The sequence below is a fragment of the Mauremys reevesii genome, linkage group 13, assembly GCF_016161935.1.
Source record: "Mauremys reevesii isolate NIE-2019 linkage group 13, ASM1616193v1, whole genome shotgun sequence".
NCBI classification, from domain to species: Eukaryota; Metazoa; Chordata; order Testudines; family Geoemydidae; genus Mauremys; species Mauremys reevesii.
Window position 1 is genome coordinate 31,794,999 of NC_052635.1, and position 12,101 is coordinate 31,807,099.

A 12,101-nucleotide genomic window follows, 5' to 3' on the forward strand; every position below is an offset into this window, starting at 1 on the left:
CCCTCTTCCAGGAGGGCCGAGAATTCCTGGCGTGAGGCTGATGGTATCAGCTCCGAGAATTTCGCCAGGGACACCATGATGTCGACGGTGTATCGGGCGAGGAGGGCCATCTGGTTGGCGATCCGGAGCTGGAGACCCCCCCGCTGAGTAGACCTTTCGGCCCAACAGATCCTTGCGCCTAGCTTCCTTCGATTTCGGCGCTGGAGCTGGCTGGCCATGTCTCTCCCTGTCGTTGACCGACTGGACCACGAGCGAGTCTGGTGCAGGATGGGTATACAAGTACTCGTACCCCGTGGGGGGAACGGAGTACTTCCTTTCTACCCCGCGGGCGGTGGGAGGGACGGACGCCGGTGACTGCCAGATGGTAGTGGCGTTCTTTTGAATGGTGCGTATGAATGGTAAGGCCACCCGCACTGGGGCCTCAGTCCCAATTACATTAGTCACCGGGTCCTCATCCTCCACGACCTCCGCCACGGGGAGGTCGATAGCCTTTGCCACCCGGCGAAGAAGGTCTTGGTGGGCCCGCAAGTCAATAGGTGGAGGGGCCGCCGTAGATGCTCCCGCCACCGCCTCATCTGGCGAGGATGACGAGGACCGACCTTGGACCACGACCTCCGAAGGTGGTTCCTCCATGGGGTGGGAGGACCAGGAGGTGACTGGGCTTCACCTGGTGGTGATGGGGGCGGCCTGCTTACTGTGGCCTCCGGCACCCTGCGTTCGGAGGCTGGGGTCCGCGGGGGGAAAGGGAGCCCTTGAGCTTCGTACTGGGCCCAGGGGACCCAAACGCCCCACTGCTGCGCACCGTGGACTTGTCCTTGCGGGGCAGTTTGAAGATGGCTATAGCTGTCTGCCCGCGAAGCGACCGAAGAGTGACGAGATGGCCACGGAGGAGCGGAGGCACTCACAGACTGCGCCGTCGATGCTGGCAATCCATCCCCGTATGGTGCCGAGGATCGGTGCCGGTCGTCGCGGTGCCGAGACGGAGAGCGGGACCATCGACTGCCGCGGTGCCGGGAGCTCGACTGGTGCCGGGAGCTCGACTGGGATCTCGACCGCCGGTGCCGGGAGCGGCTTCGGGAGTCACGGTGCCGGGAATCGGACCTCCTGTGGTGCCGACGGGCTGGCGACCGGGAGCGTCTCCGGGAGTGTGACCGGTACCGCGATGTAGAGCGGTACCGGGACTGCGACCGGCGCCGAGAAGGCGAACGGTACCGTGATGGTGAGCGGTGCCGAGACCTGGAGCGGCGTGACGGTGACCGTCTTCGGGACCGGGACCGGGATCGAGACCTGGAGCGCCGTCTATCCCGTCCGTCAGGGGAAGGAGGCCGTATCATAGCCGGCTTACCCGCTGACTTAACAGCCCGCACCGGCGGTGCCGGGGGCCGGAGGCTCGGTGCCTCTGTGAGCTCGATGAGCTCTCTCGCCGTCGAGAACGTCTCGGGCGTGGACGGGAGCTGTAGCTCGACTGCGGTTGGCACCGGGGAGCAAGGTGGTACCGGACTCAACGGCCCTTGCGGCGCCGGAGTCAACGGAACCATGCACGGTTTGTGCACTGCCACAGCCGGTACCGGAGGCGTCGGTGGTGGCTGGGCTAAAGGTCCCGGAGGATGTGGTTTCGAGGTCGTCTTCGCCGGCTTACGTTTCCTCGTTGGGGAGAGGGAACGGTGCCGGGTCGCCGGTGCCGGTTGCAGAGGTCGAGGAGCCTCGGTACCGGAGCGGCTCGGGGCCGCCGGTGCGCTGCGCGCCGATGTCGACTTTGGCGCCGCCGAGGTCGGTGCAGGAGGCTGGAGCATTGCCTCCATAAGGAGCTGCTTTAAACGACTGTCCCGCTCCTTTCTTGTTCTAGGCTTAAAGGCCGTGCAGATAGGGCACTTATCTGGACGGTGGGTTTCCCAGAGGCAGCGCAGGCAGGAGTCGTGCGGGTCCCCGACAGGCATGTGCTGCTGGCAATTCGCACAGGGCTTAAACCCCGGTGCCTTGGGCATGAGCCCGCACCGGTTGCGGAAGAAGAGGGGTAAACCCCCCTTATACCCTTATTCTATACTATAACTAACTAAACTTATTCAACTAAACTAACAACTAAGTAAACTAAACAACTATGTACACTCAAGAGTAGAGAAACGCTAGGGCTGTGGAGGAAAGGGAGCACTCCACTGTTCCAACTGGCCGTCACGGGCGGTAAGAAGGAACTGAGGAGCGGACGGGCCGGCTGGAGTATATATTCAGCGCCATAGCGGCGCCACTCCAGGGGGTGCCCAGCCGGCCCGCTGGAGTTGCTAGGGTAAAAATGTTCCGAAGAGCTGTGCGCTAACTGGAATGCATAGGAGCATCACTCGAAGAAGAACAAAATGTTCTGATACATTAAAATTCAGCATTGAACAAAATAGTAACCCTCTTCTCAAAAAACTTGTTTTCTCTATGAGTTGCAGCAGCAGTTCTCCATGTTCTCCCAGCTAGTCAAGTCAGGCTCGAGTAGCTAGTCTCTTGGTTTTAAAAGAGGCTTATTGCCTGTAGTCTGTATTTATATTAAGTTAACATAAGCTGACTAATAAAATAGAAAACTAAAGAAAACTTCAGTAATATTTACAAATTAATTTGGATAAATCAATATGATGTTTTACCCAGTTGTGTGAAAAAGAGTTATTGCTAGTTAGGAAAATGAGCTGTAGCCAAGAAGGCTTATGTGATAACTGTCTAGTTAAGAACTTTAATTTTTCAACCTGTTTTATACATATTCTCTGACTCCATAACTCTTTGGCTACAGATTCATAGATTTCACAGCCAGAAGGGACCACTAGGATCATCTAGTGTGGCCTCCTGCATAACACAGGCCATAAAACTTTCCTAGCATGTATCTTTTAGAAAAACAGAATATTCCATATGTTTTATTCTAACACACATTGGCATCATGCAGAAAAGGACCACTTAACATTCAACATACTCTCAGCCTTCTTTGTACATTATAAAGCAGCAAAAAAGGTATAAAACAAATTTCTATACCAGTCTTCAGATTACCTTTAAGGGTTAATAGGACAGGTGATCAATTTACATGGTAAACAGTCCATTTTCAGAGTGGGTCAGCAATAAGGCCTCACTACAAACTACCAGTTTTGTCTTATCAAAAACACGAAAGAAATCAAGAATGCCCATTAATTTCAGGATGGCTTTTGGACTCAACTGCTTAGAAAAAAATTTCTCATTACTTGCTTGCAGATAAATGTGAAGTGATTATTTGGCATGAGAAAGTAAAAATTAAAAAATAAAGCATCTAATATTTAAAATGGAACTTAGGGCTGTCGAATGACTAAAAAAATTAATCATGATCCATCGCAAGATTAAAAAAAATAGTCCTGATTAATCACAATTTTAAATCGCCCTGTTAAACAATAACAGAATACTATTTTTAGTATACTATTAAATATTTTTGTGTTTTCTCTATATTTTAAAATATATTGATTTCAATTACAACACAGAATACGAAGTGTACAGTACTGATGACGGGTTCTGCTCGATAATTATTCAAATCAGTGTGTCACTGCACATTCATTTTCATCATGTGAGTCAGATGCCACAAACAAAAGGTTTACATTCTTTTTTGGTGGTTAATGTTCTGTAGTTTCCACATCGGAGTTGCTCTTTTAAGCCTTCTGACAGCATGTTCCACACCTCAGCCCTCTCAGATGTTGGAAGGCACTTGAGATTCTCTAACCTTGGGTTGAGTGCTGTAGCTATCTTTAGCAATCTCATATTGGTACCTTCTTTGTGTTTTGTCAAATCTGCAGTGAAAGTGTTCTTAAATCAAACAACATATGTTGGGTCATCATCCAAGATTGCCCTAACACAAAATATATGGCAGAATCCACGTAAAATCACAGAGCAAGAGACATGCAATTCTCCCCCAAGGTGTTCAGTAACAAATTTAATTAACGCTTCTTTTTTTTTTTTTTTTAAATGAGCGTCATCTGTATGGAAGCATGTCCCTGGAAGGGTGGTAGAAGCATGAAGGGGCACACAAATGTTTAGCATATCTGGCACATAAATATCTTGCAACACCGGCTACAACAGTGCCAGGAGAATGCCTGTTTTCACTTTCAGGTGACACTGTAAATAAGAAGCAGGCAACACTATCTCCCACACATGTAAACAAACTTCTTTGTCTTAGCGATTCACTGAACAAGAAGTAGGATTGAGTGGACTTGTAGGCGCTGAAGTTTTACATTGTTTTGTTTTTGAGTGCAGTAATGTAAAAAATAAAGTTACATTTTTAAGTTACACTTTCACAATAAAGAGATTGCACTATAATACTAGTATGAGGTGAATTGAAAAATCCTCTTTCATCTTTTTTACAGTCCAAATATTTGTAATAAAAAATAGTATTCTGTGTTGTAAATGAAATCAATATATTTGAAAATGTAGAAAAACATCCAAAAATATTTATAATACATTTAAATTGGTATTCTCTTATTTTTTAACAATGTGACTAAAACTGTGATTAATCACGACTAAATTGTTTTAATCTAGTTAATTTGTTTTCCGTTAATCGCTTGATTTAACTGCGATTAACTGACAGTCCAGTTTTTCAGAGGGTGCTCAAACCAGCTTCTGAATTTCTTCCGGCAGGTCAGGTAAACTCTGAACAGTATTATATGGTGCATCTGTAATTTCACCTGGACATACAAAATAAAAATACCCACAATGAGTGTGACCCTTTGATTCATCTGGTTTGATTTAGGCAATGGCCACTATCCAGTGATTCAGGGGAAATATTCCCCACCAGGTGCTTATAAAGCACATAGATACTTGTTAATGCTTGTAACAGGGGTAAGGGGGAGGGGAAATCCTTCTCAGACCTGAGTTTTGATTTTCCTGATACTATTTCCATATTAATGACGACAAATACTGTTATGAATAAATTTTGTCCTTTTAAAAGATCTAGCTAAATTAATTAATATAATTTATAATATATTCCTCAATAACTTCTTTTGCTCATAAGTCCACATGTTGGCAATATGCTAAGAAAAGTAGCATTTCATTTGATTTAGTTTAAGTTTCCTATGTTTTGGCTTCACAGAGTGCCCCTTGTTTTCACAGATATTAGGGAAGACAAAGGCCTATTTAGCTATCTTGTCCATTCACCACAATCAGCTAATGGAGATCTGCAGTTCAATATGAAACTGAGTAAAGAGGAGAAAGCTCCAGATCCATTCTCATTACATCTTTAATTATTTCATGTGCTACCATCACATTAAGACAATGAGTTCCATTACCTGCTCTTTATTGTTACTGTTCAATAGGCCAGGCTTCTTTTTCTTTTTAATAGGGCTCGTAGATGCATCTTGTGGGGAGTGGCCATTGGAAGAGTGTGGAGGGCTGGGAAACTTCCTCTTTTGTGCTGTGCGTTCGGCAGAGCCAGGATCTATAACAAATACAATAACACATTTAAAGAGTCCATAATATACTTCCTGAAATGTTTGCTGAAAATGCATCCAATCAAGACCTACATAGCTCTGCAGTCTGCATTTCTTTACTGTTTCACTGTACTATTTCTCAATCTCTTTTCAACAAGTAGTTGATAAAACTGGTAGCTGGGACATAGCTATGCAATGCCCATACATGCTGTTAGAAAGCTCTCAGCTTACACTCAGGATTAAATTTAAAATAAACTTTTCTTGTTTTCATGAGTAATTCTGAAGCATACAGGATACAGTGATGAAGCGTAGCAGTGGACAGTTCTTTACTAGAGTTATACCTTAAGTTTAAGCAGCAAAGATACAACAATATTTGTAATTCTTGATGGCAATAGGTCAAGTAACGCAGTGGGAACCAGAGGCTATAAAGCTGAAGGAGGGGAATATAGGAGCCACAAATTAATATGTGGTAAATGAGCAATCCAGATTTTCTTCCCTTTATTTCAATAAACCTTTGACATTTTTGATCTAGGAAAATTTCACTTGTCTCTTTGGTCCCTAAAATATATTATAAATATGCTCCCAAAATAGTAATATTTGTACTTTTATGGTACATGTCATTTCAAGATCTCAAAACTTTTTCAAACATGAATTTTTAACATCACAAGATCCCTGTATCCTGTGAAAAACAAGCAAAAATGTGAAGGGATTGGGAAGTGAGATTCAGCCCCAAAAAACAGCTTGACCAGCTTGCTTCAATGAACACCCATCAAGTCATCCTTCTTTCTTCCATTAAAAAACAAACTAACCAACCACCAACAAATGAAGCCTCCAACCAGGATTTTAGGCATTATCTGTTCCCCACTGAAAAATTAGGTAATAGGTTTGAGATCCTCAAAGGACCTATTATAAAATTTGAATTTATTAACGTTTTTATTCTTGGCCTCCATTTTTGTGTTTGATTAAGATCTTTAAGAGGAATTATTTATGGTCAAGAAAAAGTTAACCTCTATTTAAACTTCTCTTGTGATAAAGGACTGACAGTGAGTCAAAAGATACAGGAGGAAATAATATTTGAGTGTTTTTGATTTTTTTTTTCTTGTTACCAAATTGAATTGATTTCTAATTAACATGGAAAGTTTGGCTGGATTACAAACAATTTACTGCCATATTTTAGAAGGCACAATTAAATAATCACCTGTAGTAGACAATCAGCTCTCACTGAATAAGTCTTGACAAACCAAAGGTGAATGCTAATTACGTAATAGGCTTAATTTAAACACCTGCTTAAATTTTCCTTAAACTTTTTAAATGAACAAACAGAGCAGTAAAAGTCTGAAACAAAACAGATTTAAAAAAAAGATCGGGGGACTTTTCCCATAGGTCTCTTCAGTCACTTCTCCCCTTCAAACAAATGCCTGCCAAACTGAGGCTGGTCTCCACTTCAAAATTAGATTGACTAACTATGTAGCTCAGGGCTGTGAAAAACGTTGTGTCCTGATTACTGTGGTTAGATTGACTTAACCCAGGGGTTCTCAAACTGGGGGTCGGGACTCTCAGGGGGTCGCGAGGTTATTACGGGGGGGGGGGGTCACAAGCTGTCAGCCTCCACCCCAAGCCCTGCTTTGCCTCCAGCATTAATAATGGTGTTAAGTATATAAAAAAGTCTTTTTAATTTATAAGGGGGGGCACACTCAGAGGTTTGCTATGTGAAAGGGGTCACCAGTACAAAAGTTTGAGAACCACTGACCTAACCCCTGGTGTAGATGCGAGAAGGTCGAAGGAAGAATTCTTCCATTGACCTAGGTAGCACCTCTCAGAGAGATAGATTAACTGCATCGACAGAAAAACTTAGGAAGGGTCTACATTACGCACCACAACTGTGCCTCCTTAGAGGCTGTAGTGTAGACATGGCCTACCACTAACCATTTCTAACATGAAGCAATTTTGCTGATTTACAAAACATCCCAAAAGATGTAGCACTCTTAACTAAGCTGTATTGTGAGACCTGTTTAGATCCAGCGAGCAGCAAGAGTTACACAGATTCATATTAAATTGCACATCACTCCATAGAGTTCATACTGAAGTGGCAGGACAAAATGAACTCTATAGTAACATTTACTGTCATCAGCAAGTCCATCCATCCTCTTCCTGCATCACATATGCACACACACACAACCCTCCCTTAACATCCACCACAGTAGGGCCTGGTCTATTCTTAAAAAGTTTTGCTATATTTAAAAAATATTTTTGCCAGTATAAGCCTAAACTTCATTATGAAGATTTGCCACTATAGCTAGTGTAAACAAAGGTATGTGTTGCAGCCACTAAACTCCAAGGGGAAAGTAAGATCTCCTTCCTAGCTCATCAATATCTACCTTTACATTTCTAAAGATGTAACCTGTGGAGACACAAGGCACTCTTTCTCCCACAACCTGAGGCAGAATGGACTAGCTCCACAGCTCTTAACACCTTGTCCAGGATAGTCTTTTTGTTCTGTGCTAGTAGAGTGCCTAGCACAATGGGGTCCTAGAGTATGGAGGGGGCTCCTATGTACTATGGCAATAAAATAATAATAATATGCTGGGTTTCTCTGCACTAGTGTAGTTGCCTTGCTCTGGTGCAGCATGTATGCACTAGGGGATTTGCACTGATGAACTTACAGCAGTGTAAAAACGCCTCATTGAGCCATTACGGCCTAAGTTTGATACTGGGAATTAAATCTTGGTCTGCCACAACGGTGCAGATCACTGTCAAAAGACTAACGTATGTTTGCGCATTTAATTTTCTAAATGTCATTGACAGATGGTGTGTTTTATACAGTCATCAGCAATCAGACTAGATAGAAAAGGTAGAATGGTGTCCAACCAGCTACAAAAGTCACGTGCCCCAGAAAGTTACAGACAGTTGCTCATGTAACCGAACATTCTTGGCCACTAGCCCAGTCAAAAATACGTGCAGAATCTTCACACAGCTGCTGGTCTCAGGAAACCAACAGCTTGAGAAAATAAATACTCAGAGGCTGAAGCAATTAAGTTTGCTCATTGTGCAAGTTCAGGAAATGCTCCAGCTAGGATTGTACTGCCAGTAGAAAGTAAGTCTATGATATTGGGATGTATTTGGAGAATGCAGGCCAATCACAGGCTTGGAGAAGAATATAAATTACGGAAAAGAGAAACTTTCGGCTAAGAAGGTGCTTGTGCTAGCCCAAACATATTTATGAAAACATCAACAGAATCTACCCCAATTAGCAATGAACTCTTCTCAGCTGCGGTCAATCATACAACAGTAATTATGATAGGCTGATCAACTGAGAAAGAAGAGGATGGTGGCAGTTAATTGTTGGAACTTCCAGTAAAATATTTTAAATACGTCTTCTAATGTTAGAGGCAGTACAGCAGAAGGTGATTATCTGGAATTTTCTAGACAGGGCAGTTATTTTCCAGGACATGTACAGTGCTGTATGGCATCTCCCAGGAGGCCCACAAGCACTGTAGCACTTCTCTAGCCAGTGATTATCAATCAACAATATGATGAAATAAAGTAACAATTTAAAATAAAACCACCACACACAAAAACAAGAAAATCAGATGGAAGAAGGTACAACCAAGAAAAGGCACTTTCAGAGGACTATTCATCTGTGGCCCTACCTACCTGAGACAGTTGCACTGGTTTAATTAAATATATTATTTTAAACTAGTTCAAAAGGCAGAGAGATCACTTTTGATTTAAGAGTGGTTTATTTCGGTTTAGTTTAAATACATTCCTAGTCCATTTAAACAAAAACCTAAATAAATCTGGTTTAAACTGACTAAGAATAGAGTTAAACTAACTCTTAATCAGCAAAATAAGAATGACCACACAAGGGTTTGCATTGGTTTAACTAAACTGTTTTTAAAATTAATTTAATTTAAACCAGTGCAATTTTCTTGTGTAGACAACACCTGAGAATATTCTTTAGTGAATACTAGAAGTGTTTTGCAGCATAGGCGCTGACTCCGTGGGTGCTCCAGCCCTGGAGCCCCCCTATCAGCTCCCCCCGCATCCTTTCCAGTGCCTCCTGGCAGGCCCCACAGATCACTGCCTCCCCCTCTTCCTCCCCTCATCCTGCCCACCGCGAACAGCTGTTCCCCGACTCCTGTGAACAGCTGTTTCGCGGTGTGCAGGAGACTGGGGGGTGAGGAGCGAGAACGCAGGGTACTTGGGGGAACGGGCGGAAGAGGCAAGGCGAGGGTGGGGCCTTAGGGGGAGGGTTGAGGGTGAGCCCTGGGGCAGAGCCGCGAGTCGAGCACCCCCCAGTACTTTGGAAAGTCAGCGCCTCTGCCCTGTAGAAACATTAATGATATTTCACAACCATCACATAAGGTACGTAAGGGCTGCATTGTAATTTTCATCTGACAATGAAAAAATGGAGACAAGGAGGGACTTGCCTGAGTCAACTGAGCAAGTCAGAATCAGAAACAGACCGGGTGCCTCTAAGCAGTAAACACAGTCCCACCACATATATATCAACATAATTTAGAGCAACTGATTGCCACTGAAACAAAACTGAGGTCTATGTAGAAACTGTTTATAGGCAGAGCTGATGGTGACACCTATAGTTAAGGTTGCCTGAGACAAAATTGTGGGGATACTGAGTTTGGGGAGGGAGGGAAAAGATGGGGAGAAAAACACAGGAGTCAGGGAAGATGGGTAGAGTTGGGACAGGCTGAGGGAAACAAGATATAGAAGGGGTCGGGTTTGGGGAAGGCCAAGAGACAGAGGCAGAAGGTTCTGAAACCTCTAGAGCACATTCCCCTCCAGAACCTGGAATGGAATCCAGGATTCTGGAGTCACTACAGTCCTCTGATGTGAAACTCACTGGCCAAATATGTTTCATTCCCTATTGGCCCAGATAGACACTAACAGCTTATTACTGCTACCAGTCAGTCCATTAGTTCAAGTAGCAGAGATCTGTGTTGTGGATCTAAAGGTCCCAACCCAGCTGATGATACACATGGGAATCAGTATGGTTCCACATTATAAAAATTCTGCTTTTTCAGTTTGCTGATTTGAAAATTTAGAATATGGCATTTTAACAAAACATGTGAACAGTAGGGTTGCAAAGTCAAACACTCAAACATTCCCAAATGCCAGAATTAAGAATGCCTGTGCATATGCATTATGATACAGTCTTTAACTGCATAATCACATACTATTTTTTCCACAGGACCTATGCTTCATTCATTCGGTGCACAGGATAGATGGACCATGCTCAGCGAATGACTCAGGGGTGTATTGTGAAGGAAGCTGTAGTCTGTAGAACCCCCTACCTTATTTGTTATGAAACGGAAAGATTTATAGTGCATGAGACAAGGTACTGTAGACAGAGAAAGGATGGTCTCAAGTTTGAGGCAATTTAATATGCTGGAGACCAGGATTCTATCCCTGCCTCTCCCACAAAGTTCCTGTCATGCTGGACAAACCACTTGAACCAAACTTTTCATGTGGTTCTCAACCCATTTACCAGTTTGGGCCACATATGCAGCTCTTTATGTGTTACGTGGGCCACATCCACAGAATATATATACTACCAGTATGGCCATGAAGATGTCTCATGGGCCACAGCTGTGTGCTGATTGGGCCGCAAGCAGCCCGCAGGTCGAGAACCACTGACAAAGAGGGTCTATATTACACTTTTTCCTAGTGGATGCACCACAGAGTTGCACCACTTTAACTTAAGATGTGATTTTGAAATGATTTACTTAAACTAGTGCAAAAGGCTGGATGGACATTCTTATTTTCCTTTAAACCTGGCTTATTTGGATTTAGTTTAGACCTTGTCTACACTGAAAAGTTTACCACTTCAACTATGTCGGCATAGTAAAAACAGTAAAATCTCCCTAGTATAGGCACAGTTATACTGGTATAAAAGTGCTTATATCAGTATAGCTTATTCTGGCTCAGAGAAGCAAAATAAGCTATACTGTTTTATACAGGTATAACTGTGTCTTTGCTTTTAAAGGCATAGCTTTTTTGACAAAAAATATTATACCCGTACCAAACTTAGCTCTGCCTATAAAACCTGTAAAGCCTTATTGTTTAGGAATATGTTTAAACTAACCTGAAATAAGCAACTCTTAAACTGAAATAAAAGTGTCCACACAGGTTTCACTGGCTTAACTAAACCATTCTAATTACATTGGTGCAAGTGTATAAGCAGACATGGCCTCAGTTAATGTCAGTGAGATGGGCAGCAAGCAGGTTAGGAAAAGCAAGGACAAGTTGATTTGATTACATTTCATGATTTTCTAACTATCCCTAGAAAAAGACCAAGAGGAAAAAAAAAAAGAGTTCCAAAGTCTGAAGTTGACTGAATTCCAGACTTTTATTAAACAACTATCCCTTTTTAAAATGGGGCTGGAAGGAAGAATGCCATTTTTATAAATTAAATTAGAACACTGGGAATAAAAAAGAAGCGTGTTATGACCTATAATCTAACCAAGTATCCTAAACTTTCTATACTTGAATGGGGAATCCCAGACGTCTAAATTCTAGGCATCTCTATCTTCCCTCCATTTTAAATCCATCACTGATAACATGAAATGTAAAAACAAAAGTGACAATATCCACCCTGATTATAAAAAAAAATGGTTTACCCCTAGAAGGAACTCAGGAGTAGAAAGACATGTTTGCCCAACAATAATTTATTTT

At 43.1% G+C, this 12,101-nt stretch overlaps 1 protein-coding gene across 25 annotated transcripts in view; it reads right to left on the reverse strand.

The window, feature by feature from the left end:
* ZMYND8 (zinc finger MYND-type containing 8) overlaps nt 1-12,101 on the reverse strand; it is a 152,818-nt gene that overhangs the window by 81,206 nt on the left and 59,511 nt on the right. For all 25 annotated transcript variants that reach the window (XM_039498977.1, XM_039498982.1, XM_039498972.1 and 22 more), the window contains one exon: nt 5,268-5,416. In XM_039498977.1, the coding sequence (XP_039354911.1) occupies nt 5,268-5,416 (149 nt within the window). The remainder of the gene's footprint in view (nt 1-5,267; nt 5,417-12,101) is intronic.